We start from the raw sequence: 24,027 nt of genomic DNA, 5'->3' as shown, positions 1-24,027 counted from the left end.
AGTAAGAGGTTGCTCTCCAGGCCTGTAGGATTGTCACTTCCCTTTGAGATCTTGTTAGGGATTCCTCAGGGGCATTTCTAAATTGGTTGGCCCATAGTGGCACAGTCTCCAAAGTCAAGTGGGGCTTATTGCATCCTGGGTGTTGGTGGGTTATCCCTCCCACCACCATCAAATGGGAACTGCTATGACAATAACAATGGGTGTTGGCCTCAGAGTTGTGGTCCATTGTCTGAGAAAGGAAGAACAGTTCCAGGAAAATGCATTAAGGCCTACCCTGTGCTAGGCTAACCCCTGAGGGAGACACAGAAGAGAATCAGCCTGGTGGGGTACAGACAAATCCACAGCAAAAAGAAGGCAGTATACAGCAAAGTTCCTACCAGGGTGGTGGGCATGTGCCAGGAGGGCATTTTACTGCAGAGGACATACAAGCCCAGGCTCTGCAGATGAGAATTTCATTTAATGGTTGGTTATTGCAATCAGGGGTAGTAGCATAAGAACGTGTAAGAAGATGATGGGTCACGCTTGACACAGATCAGCACTAAAGCCTTCATTGAGCCCTTCTACAATGCTATGGTCTGAGGATATATACATCAAAGTCTTTGTCATTATGGAGTTCTCAATCCAGAAGGGGAGACAGGTGTAAATGCTTATGGTAATGATGACTTCATAAGGTAAATAAGAAGGTTTAAAAAAGAGAGCGAGAGAGGGCCTTGTGCGATAGCCTAGTGATTAAATTCTCGTCTAGTGGTTAAATGTGCTGGGATCCCATGTGGGCTGTTCCACTTTCCAGCCAGCTCAGTTCCGGTCGTTGTGACCATTTGGCGAGTGAACCAGCAGACACAAGGTCTTTTTCTTTTTTCTTTTTTTTTTTTTTTAAAGATTTATTTATTTTATTACAAAGTCAGATACACAGAGAGGAGGAGAGACAGAGAGGAAGATCTTCCATCCGATGATTCACTCCCCAAGTGAGCCACAACGGGCCAGTGCGCTCCAATCCGATGCCAGGAACCTGGAACCTCCTCCAGGTCTCCCATGTGGGTGCAGGGTCCCAAAGCATTGGGCAGTCCTCGACTGCTTTCCCAGGCCACAAGCAGGGAGCTGGATGGGAAGTGGAGCTACTGGGATTAGAACCGGCGACCATATGGGATCCGGGGTGTTCAAGGCAAGGACTTTAGCTGCTAGGCCACGCCCCCGGGCCCCACAAGGTCTTTGTCTTTCCTTCTCTCTGTATATTCAACTTTCCAATTAAAAAAAAAAAAAAAAGAGTGAGGCTGGGAGATGTTTGGCGTCTTGGTTAAGCTGTTGCATCCTGGGTGTTGGTGGGTTATCCTGAGTTTAATTCCTGGCTTCTGATTGCAGCTTCCTGGTAGTGCAAACCTGGAATGTGATGGCTCAAGCAACTGGGTTTGTAACCTCCATATGGAAGTCTTGGATTGAATTCCTGGGACCTCCCACTCCTACTCTGTAGGCATTTGGACAGTGAGTCAGTAGCTGAGAGTATTCCTTCATCTTGCAAATACATAAAAACGTAAATGAAAAGGGAGAGTGTAATTCTGACTTACAGAGGGAGCAGGCACTTTGCAAAGGAGCTGATATTTGAATTGTGTCCTGGGAAAGGAGGAGGAGTTTCCCAGGCCGACTATGGAAGGAGTGAGCAGTGCTGTGTGGCAGGTAGCAAGCCAGGAAAATATTCCTTTCTTCACCTAAGGAAATTTTTGGCTCTGGAGGGGATAATCTCTTTTTGTTTAAATTTCTTATTTTTAAATGTTTGATACATAGGTGAAGAGGAAATTAAATTTATTATTTTAAAAAAAGTTTGATACATAGGTGAGGAGGGGGGAATACATTTTCCCCCCAGTATTATAGCAGATGCTTAAATGAAAGAATGCAGCAAGCTAATCAGCTGCATGAACTTACGGAAAAGCACGATATGTGTTTCAGTTTCCTCATTTGTATAACTTGTGTTTCAGTTCCCGTACGCCTACAATTCAAAAATAAAGCATCCAGTACAGAGCCTGACCTATGCAAAGTGTTATTATTTTGTTTCATCACCTCCTTTAGTGCTCTCGAACAGCCTGGACTGTGGGCGATTTTCTCCAATTATTCAGAAGCAGGAACTCGTAGCCCGCAGGTGACCTGCCTTAAAGTTCACAGGCCAACCCGGGCATCCGCTCCGGGTTTTCCCAGGCGGGCCCCGGGGCAGGCTCTGGTCCGGCGGCTGGCACTCCGGCGCCAGGGTTTGGGTGCCGCCGCGGCCTGCTCGGGCCGGCGGGCCGGCGGGCGGGGCCGTGCGGGGCGGGGCGGGCGTGAGGAGGGAAGTTGTCGAAGTTCGGGGAGCCGCCCGCCCGGGCCTCGCCTACGGCCGCTCCCTCCGCCTCCTCCCCGCCCCGAGTCCCGGGTCCGCCCGTCCTTCCTTCCCCTCCCGTGCATGATGGAAACACCATGGCTGCGGCAGCCCAGCTCTCTCTGACACAGGTAACGCCGCCCGCTCGTCCTCCGGGCTCGGCCGGCCGGTGTCCCCGGCCCCCTCCCCCACCGCCCGACGCTTGACTAGCCCGGGCAGCTGCTCCCGGCTGGCGCGGGGCCGGGCGGCCGGTGTGTCAGAGCGCGAGCGTGCGTGTGTGACTGAGGGAAGAGGACGCCATCCCGAGCCCGAGCTCCGCCGCGGGCAGCCCCGACCCCGCCCTGGGGTCGGTCGGCGGTCCCCCCCACCCCCGTCTCCTACACTTCCCCTGCCAGGCCCCACCTTGCGCGCGCCCCACTGCCCACTCGGTGCGGCCGCTGAGGGGACCGGGTGTCCCCTGCGGGCTCCGCCGGCGCGGGCCTCGCTCACCGCGCTCGGCTCTTTGACCCAGCCGGCAAGTTTGCTCCTGTGCGCCAGGTGAGCTCCTGTGGAGCTCGTGCGGGGCAGCGCCGACCACCGCACGGGGGATCGCACGAGGCTCTCCCTCGGGGCCCGGCGGCCTTCCGTGGCCGGACACTTGTCTTCCCCTTGTCTCTCTCTCACCTGCCTCTGCCCGCTGGAGTTCAGCGCAAGCCTTCCTTTGCCTGGGACTTTCCTCCACTCTTCGCTTTCAAACGCTTCTCGCCCGCCCAGCCCCCGAAGGCGCTCCCTGGCTCGCCGCTCGAACCTCCCGGTCAGGTGTCCCGGGGCAGACAAGCCCACTTCCGCCCACTCCCGGGGGGCTCCCACAGGGTCGCTTTCCAGGCGGGTAAAAATGAGCCGCCCTCTAACAGGTGTGTGTGTGGGGGTAGATCTTCATCACAGCTTGTCCTCCGGGTCCTTGCTCGTGCGTTTCGCTGCCCTCAGAGACCACTCCTTGGGCTGCAACAGAAGACAGCATCCATTCTGGCTGGGAGCCTGGGGCCTCTCTCTCCATAAAGGAAGCCAGACATGATCTTCCCATCCTGTCCAGCAGGATGAGGTGACAGACACCTGCCGGTCCCTCTCTGCCGCTGCTCTCTTCACAACTGTTGTCTGCAGAGCTGGGGGCTGTGGACTTCCCAGCAGGGCCTGCCTCAGGCTTGCTGCCTGCCCTGTGGTATCTCCTGCCATCTTGTAGTCTCCTTGGCCTAGATTTGTTCTGTGTGTCTCAGGCTTCCACGCTGGGGTGAAGGTGCGTTTGAGCAGTGAAGTGTGCCTGAGTTAGGATCCGGAGGCCTGGGCGGGTTCTCTAATACTCTAGGGGGAAATGCCTTCTCACCAGAACCTGAAGTCAAGCAGGGGTGTGTGGGTCAGGTGGAGTAACTGATTCCAGGGTTCAAGGGTTCTCAGTCTCTTAAGTGATGTGTGTTTGTGACTGAGATTTGCTGTCGGTCACACTGTTCCCACACGCTGATAGCAGGACGGACTCCTTGTAACAGGGAATGGAGTGGCTTAGTCTGGGTCAGGTTCCTCCTGAAACTCAAAGTCGAGGCCTGGAAACATTGGCTTCTGGGTGTTGACTTTCTGTGACTCTAGTTAGTGACTTGCATTAAACAAGATCCCTGTTGGCAGGCTGTTGTTTTCTGACTCTGTCGGCCAATTCTGGCAGGCCTTCCCTTTTGAAGATTTTGTTCTTTTGACAACTTGTGTGGTGTAGTTTCTCAGCTGTGTGCATAGAATCTCTCCCTAGGTAATACTGTGTTTTTAGTTTCTGTTTGCTATCACTCATTGCTAGGGCTTTGCTTTACACTCATAGTTACCTTAAATAAAGGATGTATGTGCTTGTGGTTATATATTTGGGTACTGACTCAGTAGTAGGTATTATTATCCTTCAAGGTTTCACAAGTGAGAGAATATACATTGGTGCTTAGCACTGATCATTCCAATGTCCAAGTGGAATATTTGGATGTTTAGATGTTACAGCAGCATATTGTAAAGGCCCACGATAAAATAACCTTTCCATCTGTTGATATTTCCTTACACACTTCATTATTTTGAAGCTTGGCAGATTTATAGTTTTTACATTTAAATTTTAAAGATAAAACAAATTTTTAAAACTACTTGGCTCGGAGATATTGTGTGCATAACTGATCTCTTTAGGTCACTCTTAACTTACCTTCTTGGATGTAGGCATACTGAAGTGAGAGAGCCCTCAGGGCAGGGCCATTTTTTAAAAAAGACTTGTTGATTATTATTGGAAAAGCAGGTTTACAGAGAAAGGAGAAATAGAAAGAGGTCTTTCATCCACTGGTTTACTCCCCACACGGCCACAGTAGCTTGAGCTGAGCTGGCCTGAAGCCGGGAGCCAAGAACTACTTGTGGGTCTCCCACGTGAGTATGGGAGCCCAAGGCCTTGTGCCACTCTCCACTGCTTTTCCAGGCTGTAAGCAGGGAACTGGATTGTAAGTGGACCAGTTGGGACACAAACCAGTGCCCGTTCGGATGCCAGCACCTCAGGATGGAGGATTAGCCTGTTGAGGCATTGTGCCAGGCTGAGGGCAGGGCAATTTTAAAGTTCATCTGTTTCAGTGCCTACTTAGAAGAAAGTCATTAATAGGACTGTTGTATGAGTGGCTGGAAAGAAGGAAGATAGTGATGATGAAGTTGGTTTTTGACTCTGGTCATGAGATATGGTGATGGTAGTGGAGTAGGTCAGTTCATTTATTCAACAAATACATGTATTTAAATTAACTTTATCTTATTTTTTGAGAGAGCTTTCATGCTGCTGATGCCCACCAACAGGCAGGACTGGGGCTGAGCTACAGCTGGGAGCCAGAAATAGAATCTAGGTCTCCCACTTAGGTGACAGGGATCCAACCACTACTTGGGGGGGGGGGCAGGATTCACACTAGCAGAAAGGTGGTTCAAGAGCGAGAGCTGGGTGTTGAACCCCTGTACATTGTTATGGGGTGTAGGTGTCTTAACTACTAGGTTAAACACTTGCTTCAACAAATATTTTTCAGGTACCTGTTATCTGCTCGGCACTGCTGGGATGTCAAAGTTTTTTTTTTTGGTAGTAAATATCATTGGAGGAATTATGAAACATAGTTTAGTTTATGTCTTGTTTCTGCCAGCTGACCTTCCAAGTACTTGAGCTGGCATCTGCTGCCTTACAGTGTATACTTCGTGGAAAAGCTGGATCGGAAGCAGAGTAGTCAGGCACTCAGTTGTGGGATGCAAGTGTCCTAAGTGGCAGCTTAGCTGCTATGGCAGACTCCTGTGTGCCGTGGTGCTGCTGTACCATCTTGGTGTTTTCAGGTATCAGTTGTTGGGGTGGGTGTTTGTCCTGGAGGTCATGCCATGGGCCAGGAATACCGGCATTTGCCATTGGGTTGCCTGAGTTGTGTGCCCTACTCTGGCTAACTTTAGGCTTACTGCAACTGCATATCCTGGGAGGTATCAGTGAGAGCTCAAGTAATTGGGTTCTTCCACCCACGTGGGAGACCTGGATTGAATCGCTGGTGTCTGCTGGACCCAGTCTGGATTATTGCAGGCATTTGGGGATTGAATCAATGGATGTGGGTTCTGTCCCTCGTGCTCTCTAAGTGTGTCTTAAAATTTAAAAAAAAAAATTTCAGTTGTCTCTATTAGATATTCTGTTTAATTGTAGGTGAGAGGTAAAACATGAGTAAAAAGATCTGAGTTTTTGTTTATGGTGGTAGATCATGGAAAAGGTATGTAGTTCTTGCTTATTAAAATTGTTTTGAAAGGCAGAGTAAGGAAAGAGAGAGGAAGGGCTGAAGGGAGGGAAGGAGAAGGGGAGAAAGAGAGAAATGTCTTCTGTCTGCTGGTTCATGTCCCAAATGGCTCAATAGCCAGGACTGGGTCAGGCTGAAGCTAGGAGCCTCTTTTATTCTTCCACATAGATGACAGGGCCCACATGCTTGGACCATCTTCTACTACTTTCTCAGGTGCAAGGATTGGATGTGAAGTGGAATAACTAGGGCCCAAACCAGGAGCCTATGTGAGATGCCAGTGCCTGTAGCAGGTGGCTTAACCCACTCTTCCACAGTACCTGTCCCAATTTTTATTTTAATAATCTTTTCCAGTAGATTGTTTGGTCCTCTAATGCCTACATCCCTAATAATAATATTAATATTAGCTTTTTTTTGGCTATTACTGTATTCCAGGAGTTCCCTTTGCTTAGTCTAATAAAAGTGAGGGAAATAATTTACATAAACTAGCATAAGTTATACATTTAAAATTTGAACTAAGATCTGTTAATCTTCAAAAGCTCTCCATGTTAGTATTTTACTGTGTTTACTGCCCTCATGTCGACTGTGCTCTTGTGTATATGCTTTTAAGATTTAGTGGGCCAACACCATCTGGTGCTGTGCAGGACCAGGGGAAATGTATGACAGACTAGGCTAGGTCTCAGCCCTTACTGAACCATGTGTAAGCTGTATGGGGGTATGGAAGACCCATGGCTGGGTTGAAACACCCAACAATAAGAACCAGATTGGGTTGAAGAACAGTCAGGAAACACCACTGTTCCTGCTAGGACAGGAGGTGAACTGAATAGGGCTGGCTGATGGACCCACTGGTATGCGCGAAACCTGGCACTGGGAGGGTTTCTGATGGAGGAGCCTGGGCAACTCCTCTGGCAGGATACAGTCCCTGCAGGTAAGCGCAAGAAACACAATAGGAAACAGCCCAGAATAGGCTATGGAAATTATCCCACTGGTATACACATGGCATGGATTGGGGGCAGACCAGGCTGAACCTGTTCACATCACCTGCTGGTGAGTCCGAGCGCCAGAGCAGAGTGTGGGTCGAGCCAGGTTCGGTTGCGACACATACTAGTACACAATAAGGAATGCCAAGGTGAGATGAGCCGTACCAGATGTGGTTGCAGTGCCCAAACAGCACATGTGATAATCGGGGAGGAGGCAAAGCTGACAGGGGAATATGGGCTCCCCTGCTGGACAACTACTTCCATTGGAAAGCGTGAGTCGGGCTGGGGGCAGATCAGAATAGGAAGGGCTGTAACACCTGTGGGCCTCTTGTGGACTAGATAAGGGAAGGGCCACGGTGGGCTGACTGTTCCAACTGGTACAAGCAAAAACTAGAGTGGGTGAGGGTTGGTTGGGCTAGCCGTAGTACTAGCTGGCAGAGGCTGGCACTTGGAGCTAATTCTGTCAAGTCAAATGCCAGAACTACCTGGAGAGTGCATAATCTGGGAGTGAGTGTGGCCTAGAAGGGAAATAGTGGGCACCTCCTTCGGGGCTACCACTCTCATTGGACAGCACAAACACCAGGACAGGGTCAGGGGTGGCTGTACAGAGGGCACCTGCCAGTAGGTGTGTGGGCTGGATAGTAGGTTGGTTGGGTTGAGCTGGGCTTCAATGCCCATCGACATGGGCGAGAGCTAAACAGGATGTGGGACAGACTTGACAAGCCTGCAGTGCGTACTGGCAAGCAAGGGAACCAGGGTAGGGGGCAGAACTGGTTGGGGTTATGGGGAGTCGCCCCAACTAGGCTGCAGCTCCAGCTGGTTTGCGTGAGGACCGAGTATGAAGTGGGCAGGATCGAACTGGACTACAACACCCGCTGGTTTACGAGGAAGACAGGGCTGGAAACAGAACAAACCCAGCAATCCCAATGACCAGCATGAGCATAAGCTGATTGGTGTGACGGATGGTGTCGGGCTCTGTACTAGCAAACTCATGCAAGAATCAGGCCTGGGATCATCTCAGACGAAGTCTCCTTGGAGATCCCTCCAACTGAACTGCTGATCTTAGAACCCCAACCATGAAGAGACTGTCAGCCAGTGGATTCTGAATAGGCTTCATTGCAATTGGAACTGAGAGATTGGCAGCAATCCAGAACTGATGAACTATCAAAACTGTATGAGCAGGACCCTCAGAGCTTGCCTCCCATTGGGGATCTGGGATGGGTGGGAGGTTGGGTGGGGCTTTTCCCTTTGTTTTTTTCCCTGATCCCAGATACAGGGTAAAAAATGATAATACTAGTGTGGAAACAATGGTATTACCCACTTTCTCCTCGTAGCCTTTGACACTTTGTTCCCTAATCAACTAAGTAAGATTATTAAAAAATAATCATAAAAAAAAAAAGATTTAGTGGGCCAGGCGCTGTGGCCTAGCGGCTAAAGTCCTCGCCTTGTATGTGCCAGGATCTCATGGGCATCGGTTCTAATCCCGGCAGCCCTGCTTCCCATCCAGCTCCCTGCTTGTGGCCTGGGAAAGCAGTCGGAGTCAGCCCAAAACCTTGGGATCCTGCACCTGCATGGGAGACCTGGAGGAAGTTTTTGGCTCCTGGCTTCGGAATGGCACAGCACCAGCCATTGTGGTCACTTTAGGAGTGAATCATTGAACGGAGGATCTTCCTCTCTGTCTCCCCTCCTTTCTGTATATCTGGCTTTCTAATAAAAATAAATAAATCTAAAAAAAAAGATGTAGTTATTATTTAAAAAGCAGATTTACAGAGAGAATGAGAGACAGAATTTTCCATTTGTTAGTTCACTCTCCAAATGACTGCAATTTCCAGAGCTGATCTGATCTGAAAGCAAGAACCAGGAGCTTCCATCTGGGACTCCTGTGTGGGTCCAGGAGCCCAAGGATTTGGGCCATCATCTGATGCTTTGCAAGGTCATAAGCAGGGAGCTGGATGGGAAGTGGAGCAGCCAGAACACGAACTGGGAGCCATATAGGTTACCAGTGCTATAGGCAGAGGATTAGCCTATTGTGCTGCAACCCTGAGTACCACCCACCTTACTGGTGTTTTCAATTCTTGGTTTGAGCATCTGCTGTGCTTTAAGTAAAAAGTAGGTTTCTTGAGGATAGAAAAACCACCTATATGAACAATGGTCTTACCCACTTTCCTGTAGCCCTAGACCCTTTGTGCCCTAATCAACTATGTAAAGATTATCAAAACAAAACAAAACAAAACAACAACAACAACAACAAAGAAACCACCTGTTTGCCGCTGAATCTTCAGTGCTTTGGATGATGGCTTCTTAATGCTGTTGATAATGATCAGATGTTTATTTTATTGAACTATAGTACAGAATGAACATTTTAAATTACTGTTCAGCAGTTCAGCTTTATACTGAAGTTTTCTCGTTTTGGTATAGCAAAGAATCTTTCTTTGTTTTTTAAGATTTATTTATTTTTATTTGAAAGGCAGATTTTTACAGAGGGAGAAGGAGAGAGAGAGAAAGTCTTTGATCCACTTGTTCACTCCTTGAATGGTTACCACAGCTGGAGCTGAGCTGAGCTGATTTGAAGCTGAGAGCCAGGAGCCTCTGGGTCTCCAGGCCACAAGCAGGAAGCTGTATGGGAAGTGGAGTAGCTGGGACACCAACCGGCACCCAGATGGGATCTCAGGCGTGCAAGGCGAGGATTTAGCCACAAGGTTATTGCACCGGGCTCGTTTAAATGATTTCTTACATTTCAAGAGTGATCTAACTGCAAAACAGAATCTTTGGAGATTGGAGAAAGTCAAAATTTCAGCTTCTGGGTATTTCCAATTTCAGTTTTTCAAAGTACACAGTGTGTGCTAATAAATTTCATCATGTTTTTGAGTCTGTTTGACAGCTATGGTGAATTCAGAGCAGAGTTTGAGAATTACAGCATGTTTTCGGAAGTGGAAAAGGAATATCTTAATATGATATGTAATTTGAGTTCTGTACTGTTAAAGGCACATTCAAGTCTAATATAGCTAGGAAATCTGCTTCCTTGAGAGAAATCCAGCCATTCTGAAAAATGGCTTGGAATGCTGTGTGCTTGGGAGGGGTTGTCATAGAGAATTAATTAGGAACAGTTGGGTTTGTCCAGTAGAGTGTCTCTCAGGACTGCTTTATGAGTGTGTTCCTTTGTTTTTACTGCGTTTGCAGATGGAATACTAGGGTCAGACGAATACATAGTAGAAAAAGACTGAACATCTTTAGCGTGAGTCATTAATTTGGAATCTCTGCTATTTCTAATTGTTGATTTTAAGGCCTAAATAAAGGCATTTTATTTACTATTCAAGGAAAATAAAAACACTTTGTACATTTCGTGAGATTTGGAGTTAATAACATTTAGATGCTGGAAGCCGAAAGCAAGAAGATGATCAGACTAGGAGGGTAGAGGGGAAGAGGGTCTGATTACATGAATGATTGTAGGAGTCTTAAATGTAAAGTTAACCCAAGCAGGGTTCATTAGTCAAATCCATTTGCTGAAATTTTATTTGAAAGCAGTTGCACCCGCATCTATATGAGATGCTTTCCTTTAAAAGAGTGCATGCTTATTAGGAATTTATAATAATCTGAGGAATGTTACAGTAAATTAGATAAGTTTTGTTTACCTAAGTGATCAAATGCCATTAAGCCTGCATAGAAAAAAAACTAGAAGTATAGGATTTTTTTAAATAATAACATGGCTATAGTTTTTATTTACTTTTCTTTTTCACAATTTTTTTTTTTTTTTACTTGTTATTTATTGGGAAGGGATAGATGGATGGAGCTCTTCTGTCTGCAGATTCACTCCCCACCTGCTTACAACAGCTGGTCCTGCGTTAGGTCAGGAGCCTGGAACCCAGAGGTCAGGTGCATGACAGGACATCACCTGCTGCAAATAAGATTACGTCTATTCTTACATTTCATTTTAAAAAGAGATTTATTTTTTGAAAGGCAGAGTTAGGGAGGGAGGGAAAGAGAGAGATCTTCCATTTGCTGGTTCACTCCCCTACATGGCTGCAATGGCCAGAGCTGGGCCAGGATGAAGCTGGGAACTTTGTCTTTGGCATGGATATAGGGCCCAATGTTTTGGGTCATCTAGGGCTGCTTTCCCAGTTACTTCAGCAGGGATTGGAAATGGAGCAGCTGAGACTCAAACTGGTGCCCATATTAAAAGCCAGTGGCCTAACCCGTTATACCACAATGTTTCATTTTAAACATTCCCATATTCAGGTTTAGAGAAAATTGGTCAGAAGAATGATAATTGTTATAATAATTAGTTTGGAGAAATCAGAGGACTAATTTATAATTTTGTGTGCTGCTTTATAATTTACAAAGCATTTTTATATTCTATCATTTGATCTTTATGATAACCAATAAACTAGGCTATTATTATCATTTTAGTTTGGAGGATAATGAAGCTCAGAATTTGGGACTGAAGTTTTATAATTAGTGACTGTAAGAACTGGCTCTGGTGGTTGTGGACATTTAGAGAGTGAACCAGTAGATTGAAGATCTCACTGTCTGTCTTTCCTTCTCTCTGTAAATCTGCCTTTCCAATAAAAATAAATAAATAAAAAAGAAAAAAAAAAAACCTATCTGGGGCAAATGTTTGGGCTGACAGCTAAATGCTGATGTCCCATCAGAGCCCCTGGGTTCGGTGCCTGGTTGTGGCTTTTTATCCCAGCCACTTGCTGGTACAGACACTGGGAGGCAGTGATTGTGGCTTCAGTGAGCTCCTGTCACTCACATGGGGGTTCTGGACTCTGTACCCCAATCTGTTCTTTGTGCCTATTGTATGCATTTGCGGAGTGGGCCAAAGGGTGATCTTTCTCTCCTCACCCCTCTCTTTTGGCTCTGTCTCTTAAGTAATTTTTTTTAAAAAGATACTCTAATAAAGTTTAAAACAATTCAGACAATGCTTATGAAAAATCTTCTTCATGCTGTAGCCATCATTCCCTTTATAGAGGCAGCTAATTTTGTATGGCTGGTGTAGCTGGTGAAGATGCTGCTTGTGACGCTTGCATACCATGTGGGCCCTGGTTCAAGTCCTTGCTGCTCCATTTCTGATCCAGCTGCCTGCTGGTGGCATGAGAAAGCGGAAGATGGCCCAGGTACTTGGCTACCTGCACTTGGAGAAGACCCCTGGCTCCTGGCTTGGTCCAGCCCTGGTCATTGTGCCTTTTGGGGGGCATGAACTGGCAGATGGAAAACCTCTTTGTGATTTTGCTTTTCAAATAAATAAGTTACATCTTTAAAATGTTTTTTGTATTTTTAATAGTTTGTGTATATGAAAAGAATGTGTAAAAGGCACAAGATTTGTATGATGTAAGAGCAACTGGAGTATTGTGAAAAGGATATGTAAACATGTAATTTGTATATATGAGAGAGTACTTGAAAAAGTTCATGGAAAACGTAGTTAAATTTGTTTTGGTGCAATAATTTTTGAAATTAACAATTTGCAGGCTCGGCGACGTGGCCTAGCGGCCAAAGTCCTCGCCTTGAACGCTCCAGGATCCCATATGGGTTCTGGTTCTAATCCTGGCAGCCCCCCCTCCCATCCAGCTCCCTGCATGTGGCCTGGGAAAGCAGTTGAGGACAGCCCAAAGCCTTGGGACTCTGCACCCACGTGGGAGACCTGCCAGGCTCTGAAGTTTTTGGCTCCTGGCTTCGGATTGGTGCAGCACCGGCCGTTGCTGTCACTTGGGGGGTGAATCATCGCAAGGAAGGTCTTTTTTTTTATTATTTTTAAAATTATTTTTAAATAATCTTACTTAGTTGATTAGGGTACAAAGTGTCAAGGGCTACAGGGTGAAAGTGGGTAATACCATTGTTTCCACACTAGTATTATTTTTCCCTGTATCTGGGGTTAGGGGAGTAACGAAGGGAAAAGCCCCACCCAACCTCCCACCCATCCCAGATCCCCCACGGGAGGCACGCTTCGAGGGTCCTGCTCAAACAGTTTTGATAATTCATCAGTTCTGGATTGCTGCCAATCTCTCAGTTCCAATTGCAATGAAGCCTATTCAGAATCCACTGGCTGACAGTCTCTTCATGGTTGGGGTTCTAAGATCAGCAGTTCAGTTGGAGGGATCTCCAAAGAAACTTCATCTGAGATGATCCCAGGCCTGATTCTTGCATGAGTTTGCTAGTACAGAGCCCGACACCATCCGTCACACCAATCAGCTTATGCTCATGCTGGTCATTGGGATTGCTGGGTTTGTTCTGTTTCCAGCCCTGTCTTCCTCGTGAACCAGCGGGTGTTGTAGTCCAGCTTGATCCTGCCCACTTCATACTCGGTCCTCACGCAAACCAGTTGGAGCTGCAGCCTGGTTGGGGTGACTCCCCATAACCCCAACCAGTTCTGCCCCCTACCCTGGCTCTCTTGCTTGCCAGTACGCACTGCAGGCTTGTCCAGTCTGGCAAGGAAGATCTTCTTCTCTGTTTCTGTTTCTCTCTGTATATCTTACTTTCCAATAAAAATAAAATAAATCTTAAAAAAAAGAAACAAGTTTTACTTAAACCTGTCTTCTTTGAACATTTGTTTTTCTTAAAAAGTACTTATTTGGTTGAGTGACAAAGAAGGAGAAACCAGGAGAGAGAAATCTTAACATCCGTTGATTCCTCTGAAGTGACCACAACAGCCAGATGTGGGCCAGGCTGAAGTCAGGAGCCAGAATTTCCATCTTTCCTCCCAACAGGAGCTCAGTTACTTTACCATCCTCTTCTGTCTTCCCAGGCACACTGGAAGCTGATTGGGAAGTGGGTTGATCTGGACTTGAACCAGCACACTGATGCTAATGTTGCAAACAGTGCCTTAACTTGGCTGTGACATAATGAGGGCCCTTTTCAGGTTTTGTTTTGTTTGCCTTTTGATTTTTGTGTAAAAACATAAGCTTATCTTTTAATTCCATTTGTCCACCAACTTTTTGGAATGCTTTCATGTTTATATACACATTTTTTTCCTTTGGATAAGCTGCTTATTGTTATTTTTAGCTGAACCAATCAAGGAAATTGTTCTGTATCAGCACATGTAGATCTTTTATTATTTTCGAATCTCCAGGGTAGCCCTATGGATGAATACACTCTAATTTATTTTGCCACCTAGTGATGGACATGTTTGTTCTCTCCAATTTTTTGCTAATTACCATCAGTTGTATAATGTATTTTTTTGTGTGTGTCTTTGAGCACGTGTATAAATTTGTGGATTAATTTCTGGTGGGTTGGATTGAAGGTTTGTTTGTTTTAAAGATGGAGTTACAGAGAGGGAAAAGAGAGCTTCCATCCCCTGGTTTACTTCCCAAATGGCCTCAACGACTAGAGCTGGAGCCAGAAATTGGTCATCTGTGTAGAGACTTGGGACCAAATTTTGGATCATCTTTTGCTGCAGGGAATTGAATCAGAAGTAAAGCAGCTAGCTGGTACTTGAAATGGCTGCCATGTGGAATGCTGGCACTGCAGTCTGTGACTTAAACTGCTGTGCCACAGTGCTGGCCCTGAGGGATTTTTTAAAAATTTGGATTGACATTATTAATTTTTGTTTGGAAGTATACTGGCAACAGTGTTTTAGGATATCATTTTACCCATAGCTTCATCAAGGTAGTGTTTCAGCTAACATTTTGATTATTGGCAGTCTGATGTATAAGAAAATATGTTGTTATTTAATTTGTCATCTCTTTAATCATCAGTAAGGTTGAACTTTTCTTTAGAAGGCAGTTGTATTTCCTTCTCTTTTGCAAACTGCCTGCTTAGTGCTTTTACCCATTTTCCTGTTAGGCTGTTGGTCTTTTTTTCTTCTTCCCCTTCTCATCTCCATGTGCTATTGTTTTTCTTTCTTTCTTCCTTTTTAAAATATTTACTTTTTATCTGAAAGATTTACAGAGAGAAGGAAAGACAGAGAACATCTTCCATCCACTGGTTCACTCCCCAGATGGCCACAATGGTTGGAGCTGAGCTGATCTGAAGCCAGGAGCTTCTTCCAGGTTTCCTAAGTGGGTGCAGGGTCCCAAGGCTTTGGGCCATCCTCCAATGCTTTCCTAGGCCACAAGCAGGCAGCTGGATGGGAAATGGAGCACCCGAGATGCGAACCAGCACCCATTTGGTATCCTGGCACTTGGCACAGAGACACTTAGCCAATTGAGCCATCATGCCAGCAACCCCCACCTTCCCCCTGCCCAATCCATCCATCTTTCTTCCATCTTTTCCTTTCTTTTGAATTTCTATATTTCCTTTTATTTATTTTGATTGGAGAGAAAGATTTACAAAGAAGGAGAGACAGAAAAAGATCTATCCACTGGCTCATTCCCCAGATGGCGGCAGCTGAGCTGATCCAAAGCCAGGAGCCAGGAGCTAGGAGCTTCTTCTGGTTTCCCGCATGGATGCAGGGTCCTAAGGCTTTGGGCCATCCCCTGCCTTTCCAGGGTACACACAGGGAGTTGAATGGCAAGTAGAGCAGCCAGGACATGACCGAGCACCTATATGGGATACCGGTGCTTGTAGGTGAAGGATTAGCCAGTTGAACCATCACACTGTCTCCCTCCTTTAATGTATTTAGAAAATGTGCACTTCTAGAAAACATTCTTTGCAAAATGTTTTTGCTATGTGTAGTCTTTCATGACATTGTTTCATGTAGAAAAATTTATATTTGTTGATTTTTTTTTCCTTTGAGTTTCTGCTAAGCCTAGATTTTTTGGGGTGACTTCAGAGGGTGTGAAGAGCTGCAGATAGTTATCACAGTCACTGGTTTTCTCTGCAAAGGACTGGGAAGTTCACAACTGTGCCTGGGCTGGTGCCATGAATTAGGAATTCAATCCACGTCTCCAATGTGGGTGGCAAGGACCCAACTACAACTACTTGAGCTATCACCTGCTAACTGCCAGAATCTGCACGGGAGCCAGACCCAAACACTGAGCACAGGTACTTCATATGAGATGTGAGCGTCTAAACTGCTCAATGAAATTCCAGCATCATGCCTAGATTTTTCAATTTGAAGAGCAGAGACAGAGTGATATACCTCCAGGAGCATCCTTGTTTTGACTGACCCTGAATGTTGCTGTGGTCTTGGAGGCCTCTTGGGTATGTTGTGATTATGAGTTGCACTGATGAAAGAAAGCCATTAACATGTGACCTTCAGTAAATATGATTTTCTTTGGACATTCCTGTCTTTTCTGATTTTTAGAAAATTGGGCTCATACCCACCTGATGCACTATGTTTTACTATCGCATAAATGTGAACTTTGAGGAGGTTTTTTTTTTAAACAAAAGTTAAGTAGAGAATAAAGTAGAAGAAACTTATCTTTGTAATATAAGAAGGTTGGTTCTGTTTTTAAATTTTACTTTTGGGGCCTGTGTTGTGCAGCAGGTTGAGCTTCCTGTGATGCTGGTATCTCATGTGGATTCCAGATGTCCTGGCTGCTCTACTTCCGATCCAGCTGGTATGTCTGGGAAAGCAGCACATGATGGCCTCAAGGCTTGAGACTTCGTCACTCACATGAAAGACCCAGAGGGAATTCCAGGTTCCTGGCTTCAACTGGCTGTTGCTGCTATTTGGGGAGTGAGTCAGCAGATGAAAGATACCTTTCTCTCTCCCTCTCTTTGTGTAACTCTACTGTTTCAATACATAAATAACCATTTATGATTTTTTGTTACTGTTTTCATGTGGTACAACCTTACAATGAAAAGTTAGACTCATTTTCTCTCCCTTTAAACTGATTGGTTTATAATGAGAGTTGGATAGTACTAAAAGTTTCACTCATGGATTGATGAGGCTGCTTATTCCTTGTTATCTGTATGAGCAAAATACAAATTCTGCAAAAAAACACTGTGTTAATAATATATTTTCTTAGGGGAAAATTTGTATATTATTGTAGTTTATGGTTTAGATCATGATTTCTCAGCTTGAGCCCAACTGATGTTTTGGGTCAGGTTAGCCTTTACTGTGGGATTCCTAAGAATAGAGAGATGTTTAATAGCATCCTTATTCATAAGGTACAAATAGCACTTCTCCAGTTCTGACCATCAAAAAGTTGAAATTGTCTAATATTTTCTGGGCAATAAAATTGGAGGGTCACTGGTTTGGATGTGTACTTATTGTGCTACTAGGACATGGAGGAGATAGAGGTGTTTTTTTCTTGTGACAGGGACAGAGGAATATATCTTAAGTTTTATTCCTGAATGTCCCACAAGCCTTGGTTGATTAATTATGCATAGATATTGAACCTGGAAGACTCAATATGTATGATGAGATAGCCCACAACCATTAATCTAAATTTGTCTATGATTTCTCTATCTTTTCTTGGTGTGGCCTTACTTTAGTTATGAAATAATTCTGTCTGATGAGCACCCGTCAGCATATGCAAAGCTTTTGGAAAGAAAATATTGTTTTAAAATTTTTTATATATTTGAGAGGAAGAGACAGAGATAGATAATCCATCTGCTGGTTCATTGTCCAAATGCCGGCAGCAGTCAAGGCTGAGCCGGACCAGTGTCAGAAGCCAGGACTCAGGGTGGCAGGGACCCAAGCACCTGTGCTGTTGCCTGTTATAGTCCAGGGTGTGCATCAGCAAGGAACCGGTGAGACTCACGCCATGCACTCTGATTGGAAAGATAGCATCCCAAGCAGCGTTTCAACTTTTGTGCTAACACCTGCTCTAGGAAATCATTCTTTTTTTTTTTTTTAAGATTTATTTATTTTTATTACAAAGTCAGATATACAGAGAGGAGGAGAGAGAGAAAGGAAGATCTTGCGTCCGATGATTCACTCCCCAACTGAGCCACAACGGCCGGTGCTGTGCCGATCCGAAGCCGGGAACCAGGAACCTTCTCCATGTCTCCCACGCGGGTGCAGGGTCCCAAAGCATTGGGCCGTCCTCGACTGCTTTCCCAGGCCACAAGCCGGGAGCTGGATGGGAAGTGGAGCTGCCGAGATTAGAACCGGCGCCCATATGGGATCCCAGGGCTTTCAAGGCAAGGACTTTAGCCTCTAGGCCACGCCGCCGGGCCCAGGAAATCATTCTTATGCCATGCCACTGTTGAGAAGAAAAAGGACTGATGTTTCTTAGTGATTAGTAAGCACAGTTAGGTGAGTTACCTTTATCATTTCAGTAAGTCTTGATAGCTTTTCTACAGGTAGGAATTAATCTTCAGTATTACTTCCTGAGCGTTCTAAATGGTTGAGTTTAGATTTGAACCTTGACACATTCATTTTCCAAGCTCATATGCTATGTTACTTCATTGAGAGTTTACTTCCTGTAAACAGTCACATATAAGGATAAAATTGAATATCTACATTATGTTACATTCCTCTTTTTTTAGAGACCAGATTATTTGGAGTAGTGTGTATATATGTGTGTGTGTGTGTATGTATGCTTGTGTGTGTGTGAGAGAGAGAGCGCAAAAAAGGACAATGTAGGGATAATGTTTCAGTAATCTTTATAATTTGATAATCTGAAATTCCATTATCCCCATTTTACAAAAAGGAAAAGAGAGGGAGAGATGTAGGATAATTGTTCAAAGTCAAGCTGCTAAGTGGTAGAGCCAAGATTGTAATTTAGGTACTCTAACAAAACCAGATGTAAATTGAATGAGTCTCTATTTTAGAGTGAAATGGTCATGCTAGAACTAACTAGGTCATACTTTGATGATAACTGGAGGTATGCTCTAGGCCACAGCATCTAAAGATGAAAATCAGCTTACTGGATAGATCACATCTCTAGAAATTCATTGTTTTATGAAGTTATGGTGGAGCTGCTGCTGTTATTTTAAGATTTATTTATTTTTGGGGCCTCAGGCTCAGGGCTGGCACACCACTGGAAGACCAGACCCAGGGTCCATGCAGCTGTGGATTGTCCAGGGAAGGGGCTTTGGGGATGTATGAGAGTAGGGACCACCAAGAGGGTATGCTGCAGGTATGGAATGGCTTCTAGGGGATTCTGCAGGCCAGGCCACTGCACTTGGTGGTTGGGAGGTGATTTTTCATGGAGATTCTGTGTACTGGGCTGCTACACTCATGGGTAAATGTAAGGCTTAGGCTGCCTGGCTAGGAGGGAGGAAGCTGGAGGCTATGTTTAGGTCAGACCAATGTACCCACCTATGTGAGAGGCTTGGGCTGGGCTAGGTGGCATTGCCTACCAGTGTACCTGAAAGATGGGGCTGGTGGGCCTACCGGTAGAACTAGTGTATTGGGGTAGGGGATGGGCCATATAAGGCTGGGCCATGACACTAACTGGCACATGAGATAACTGGGTCTGGGGGCAGAATCTGTAGGGGATTTGTGGACTCACCTCTGAGACTCTACATAATTTGTGTGAGGGCTGGGAGTGGTGATTTCTGAGCTAGGCATGACCACAAGACTCACTGACACTCATGGGAACTTGGGTTGGGGGCAGGCCAGGGCGGCTCACCCACAGGCTGTAACACTCATAGACACAACCAAGAATTGGGTTCAGGGTTAGGCTGGGCTATAGCACCTGCCAGCACACATAGAGGCCAGGACTAGGGGTAGATTATGCCAGGCAGGGGCTTAGCATCCCTTGGAACACATGAAATCTGGGTCTGGGAGTGGGCCTGGTGGGTGAACTTTGGGAACTCTCCTGCTAGGCCATTGTTCCTGCTGTTAAGTGTGAGAGCTAGGGCTTGAAGTGGGCCAGGCCAGGCCAAGCTACACCACTTGTTGGGATGTGTGTGGGCTGGCTCAGGGTCCAAGGAGTAGAGCTGGGCAGGGGCCAGGCCAACCCATTGCACCCATTGGCATGTCCAGAAGCCAGTGTGGGGTGAGCCATGCCAGGTTAGCCTGTTGCACCTGATGGTTCACATGAGAGCCAGGTATGTGGGTATGCTGGGCAGGACCAGGCTATAGCACCTGCTGGCAGATGCCAAGGCAAGTTGGGCCATGCCAGACTGGGCCACAGCACCCGTCAGCACATGCAAGACCCTGGCCTTGGGGTGAGCCTGGTACAGGAACTTAGAAGACTCCCCTGCTAGGCCACTGCCCCTACTGGCAATTGTGAGAGCTGAGTTTGGGAGTGTACCAGGTTGGGCAGATCTGCAACAGCTTTTGGCCTACCTGTGAGCTGGGTTTAGGGTAGAGCTTGGCTAGGCTAGGCCTCTGCATCTGCTGGTGCATCCAAGAGCCAGAATAAGTATGTGGGATGGTAGTGGGCCTACTAGGGGAACTGTGGGCACTCTTTGGCTGGGCTTTACTTCCCATTGGTGAGCATGAGAAACAGGACTGGGGATGGGCCAGACTGAAAAAGGTGTCAGCACCCTTGGCATATGTGTGGGTTGAATCTGGGGGTGGATCAGGCTAACTTGCAACACCCATAGGTGTGTGCAAGAGCTAGATGGGATACAGGATGGGCTAGACGAATCTGCTGCATAGGAACCAAGTCTGGGGGCAGGCCTGGTGGGGTTATTGGGGGTCACCCTGACTAGGCTGCAGCTCCTGCTGGTGTGAGTAAGGGTTGGGTTTGTGGCAGATTGGGTTGGACTAGCCTGAAACACCTTTAGGTTTGCGTAGGAGATAGGGCTGGTGGTGGAGCTGACCAGGCAGCTGCATTCACTGGTGTGTGCATAGGCTGATGTGGGTGATGGATTGAACTGTACTTCGCACTAGCTGGCACATACAAGAGATCACCCCAGGTAAGGTTTCTTGGGGGAACTGCCCAACCAGACCACTCGACTCAAACTCTGGCTGCAGGAAGGATCATAGGATATGTGGTCCAACCTTGGAGTACATGCATCGGGACTGGGCCTCTTCAGTTACTGATGCTTGTGCAGTGGACAGCAAGTCCTTATGCACATGGGCTAGCAGTAGATATCGAGTGTCTCTTGGAGAATGGAGAGCAGAGCCTGTTAGACAGCTCTCTTGGCTGGTTTTTGCAGCTTGTATCTGAATCTGTGGATGCACTGGGGTAGTCTTTGACAACCAATGGGCTTTGGAAGGATTTTCTCTACCTATGTCAGCAGAGCTAGTGGCATCTCAGAACTATTAAGACCTATTAATAACTGTTAAAACTCAGTGCCACCCACAGGACATTCTTCCCCACATCGGGACCTTTAGGATGATATTGGGTGGCAATCTCCAGGTGCTTATGTGCTTTGGCAGCGTAGAGTGGCCCACTTTCCTTCCTCTCCCTGTTGCATCAAAAAGGGAAGAAAATTGAGGCACTTGTCCCTCTTGCCTTCTTTTGTTCCTTGACTCTCTGCTCCCTAGTTGATGACCTATGTGGGCGTGCATCCTTTTTATCTGTATAAACAACATTAAAATAATAATAGAAGTATTTATTTTACAAGCAGAAAGAGAGAGATATCTCCAGTATCTCATTGTTCACTCATCAAATGATGTCAGTGACCAAGGTTGGTCTAGGGTGAAGCTGAGAGCCTGGAACTCCTCATGGATTGCCCACATCAGTGACGGGCAAAGGGTCTTCCGCCTTCCCAGGCACTTGAACAGGGAACTAGGTTGGAAGCAGGGCAGCTGAAACTTGAATTGCTGCTGTGATGTGGGATGCTTAATGTGCTGTGATTGAAGGGTTTTTGTAGATGTAGTAAAAAGTAGTTCTATTTTACAGCCTTTAGAAACATATTACTTATGAAAGCCAACTTTTCTAGGTTAGTGTATATCATGCCAGTATCTATTTTTAGGCTAATAGTCTTTTGGACAAAGCTATTTAGACTTGGGAATTCATTCAGTATTTTATTGCTAAGATAATGGTATGTATCAAGGAGAAACCCCCTAAGAAACAAACTATTGGTGCAATGGCCCAATTGACTAATTAATTCTCCCTTTTCAAATGGCAAGATCCCATATGGGCACTGGTTCATGTCCTGGATGCTTCACTTCCCATTCAGCTCATTGTTTGTGGCCTGGGAAAACAGCAGAGGATGCCCCAAAGCCTTGGGACCCTGCGCCCATGTGGGAGACCATGTAGAAGCTCCTGGCTTTGGTTTGGCTCAGATATAGCCGTTGTGGCCATTTAGGGAGTGAATTAGCAATTGGAAGATCTTTCTGTCTCTCCTCTCTGTAGATCTGCCCTTCCAATAAAAATAAGCAAATCTTATTTACTCTCCAAATGGCTGCAATGGCTAGGGCTGGGCCAGGCTGAAGCCAGCAGCCGGGAGCTTGACTGGGGTCTCTCTTGAGAGTACTGGTGCTCAAGGACTTAGAACATTTCCACTGCTTTCCCAGGTACATTAACAGGGAACTGGATTGGAGTGGAGAAGCTGGGATTTGAAACTGTGTCCATATGGGAAGTCAGCATTGCAGGCTGTGGTTTAATCCTTTACACCACAGCATGAGCCCTGTATTTATGTAATTTACAGTGGTGCTTCTGATACTGCTGATTGATCCTCTTTGATTGCAGAAAGCACTTACTGAATGCTTGCTGTATGCCACTGTTGTGGTAGGTCTTGAACAGACTTTGACGCTGTTATAGCTTTTATTCTTTTAGAGAAACACTGACTTGTTGGTGAGGTAAGTTCTGTGTTGAAGGATAATGGGGTAAAGGCACTAAAATGCTGTGGTAATATCCTGTGATTAAGATAAGTTTTGGCAACAGTTTACCTTTTAAAAAATGTACCCAGGCTTGATATTATACATGACATTTTAAATCATACTTAAAAAGGGTAAGTTCAGTCTCTAGGAACATTTGAGTCAAATTAAATGTGTTTTGGTTAGTTGGGGTCACATTGTAGGATTATGATACACATTTTCTCATTCAGTTTTTTCTTTGCAATACAGCAAGAATTTTAACCCAAGTTTAGGATATGAAGCAAAGGTTCAAGTATTATTTAAAGTAATCTATTCTGAAATAATACGCAAACTATTAGTTTCTTAAAGCATAGTATCAAAGATCTTACCCAAGGATAATAAGCAATAATAAGCAAAATCCACTGGGTTTGTTAAAGGACAGACCTGTATTTAAATTCTGGCTCTGCCATTTGTATTACCTGAGTGACCATGAAGCTATTTCAATTCTCTAAATGTTACACTTCTTTGCGTATGATGTATTGATATTCAGCCTTCTGTGTATGAAAATTCTATTCTTGAGTATCCAACCAAGTATAATTTTAAAATACTTGATAAAGAAAATTTCATCTGTAATGAACACATACTAATTTTGTTTTTGTCATGATTCTTTAAATACCATAGTGTAACTATTATTTACATAGCATTTAAGGTGTCAGAAGTAATCTAGAGGTGATTTAAAATGTATAGGAGGTTATGCATTGGTTGTATGCAAATACCATCCCATTTTCTATAAGGGACTTTAGTATCCATGGATTTTGGTATTCATGGCAGAGGAGGAACTTGGATAGAACCAGGCTTCAGCAGATGCTGAGGCATGACATGACTGTATATTGTTGGGGTACAAGAACTTCAAGAAACAGAATTTTAAAAATTATTATAGATAGGTATATGCAAAATATATATAATTATTTAAGTGCTATTTCAATAATTTTTAAAATATTTATATTTATTTATATTTTTATATTTTTATTGGAAAAGCAGATACACAGAGAGAAGGAGATACAGAGAGAAAGATGCTGCGTGCTGGTTCATTCCCCAAGTGTCTGTAAAGGTCAGAGCTGAGCCAATCTGAAGCTAGGAGCCAGGAGCTTCTTCTGGGTCCTTCTGGGTCTCCCATGCGGATGCAGGGTCCCAAGGCTTTTGCCTGTTCTCCACTGCTTTCCCAGACCACAGGCAGGGAGCTGGATGGGAAGTAGAGCATCTGGGACATAATCCAGTGCCAGTATGGGATCCTGGCAGATGCAAGGCAAGGATTTAGTCACTAGGTTATCATTCTGGACGCTCGAGAATTCTTTACTATTTTATTTTTAATTTTTTTTTACATTTAAAAATATTTTATTTTTTATGGTTTAGTTCCATAGGCTCGGTTGCTTGTTCCCTTCCCCAAGGTTACCG

The 24,027-nt window shown here is 45.4% G+C and overlaps 1 protein-coding gene across 2 annotated transcripts in view; it reads left to right on the top strand.

Moving 5' to 3' along the window:
• The first annotated feature begins 2,305 nt into the window (after positions 1-2,305).
• Positions 2,306-24,027, top strand: part of EPS15 (epidermal growth factor receptor pathway substrate 15) — a 154,881-nt gene continuing 133,159 nt past the window's right edge. The window contains exon 1 of one of the 2 annotated variants that reach the window (XM_004588668.4): positions 2,306-2,475. In XM_004588668.4, the coding sequence (XP_004588725.2) occupies positions 2,443-2,475 (33 nt within the window). In that variant the 5' untranslated portion in view covers positions 2,306-2,442. The remainder of the gene's footprint in view (positions 2,476-24,027) is intronic. The other variant, XM_058654906.1, reaches the window with a different exon arrangement.

The sequence above is a fragment of the Ochotona princeps genome, chromosome 2 (genome assembly GCF_030435755.1).
Source record: "Ochotona princeps isolate mOchPri1 chromosome 2, mOchPri1.hap1, whole genome shotgun sequence".
Taxonomy (NCBI): Eukaryota; Metazoa; Chordata; class Mammalia; order Lagomorpha; family Ochotonidae; genus Ochotona; species Ochotona princeps.
The sequence above is the reverse complement of the archived record's forward strand: the minus strand, read 5'-3'. Positions and strand labels throughout refer to the sequence as shown.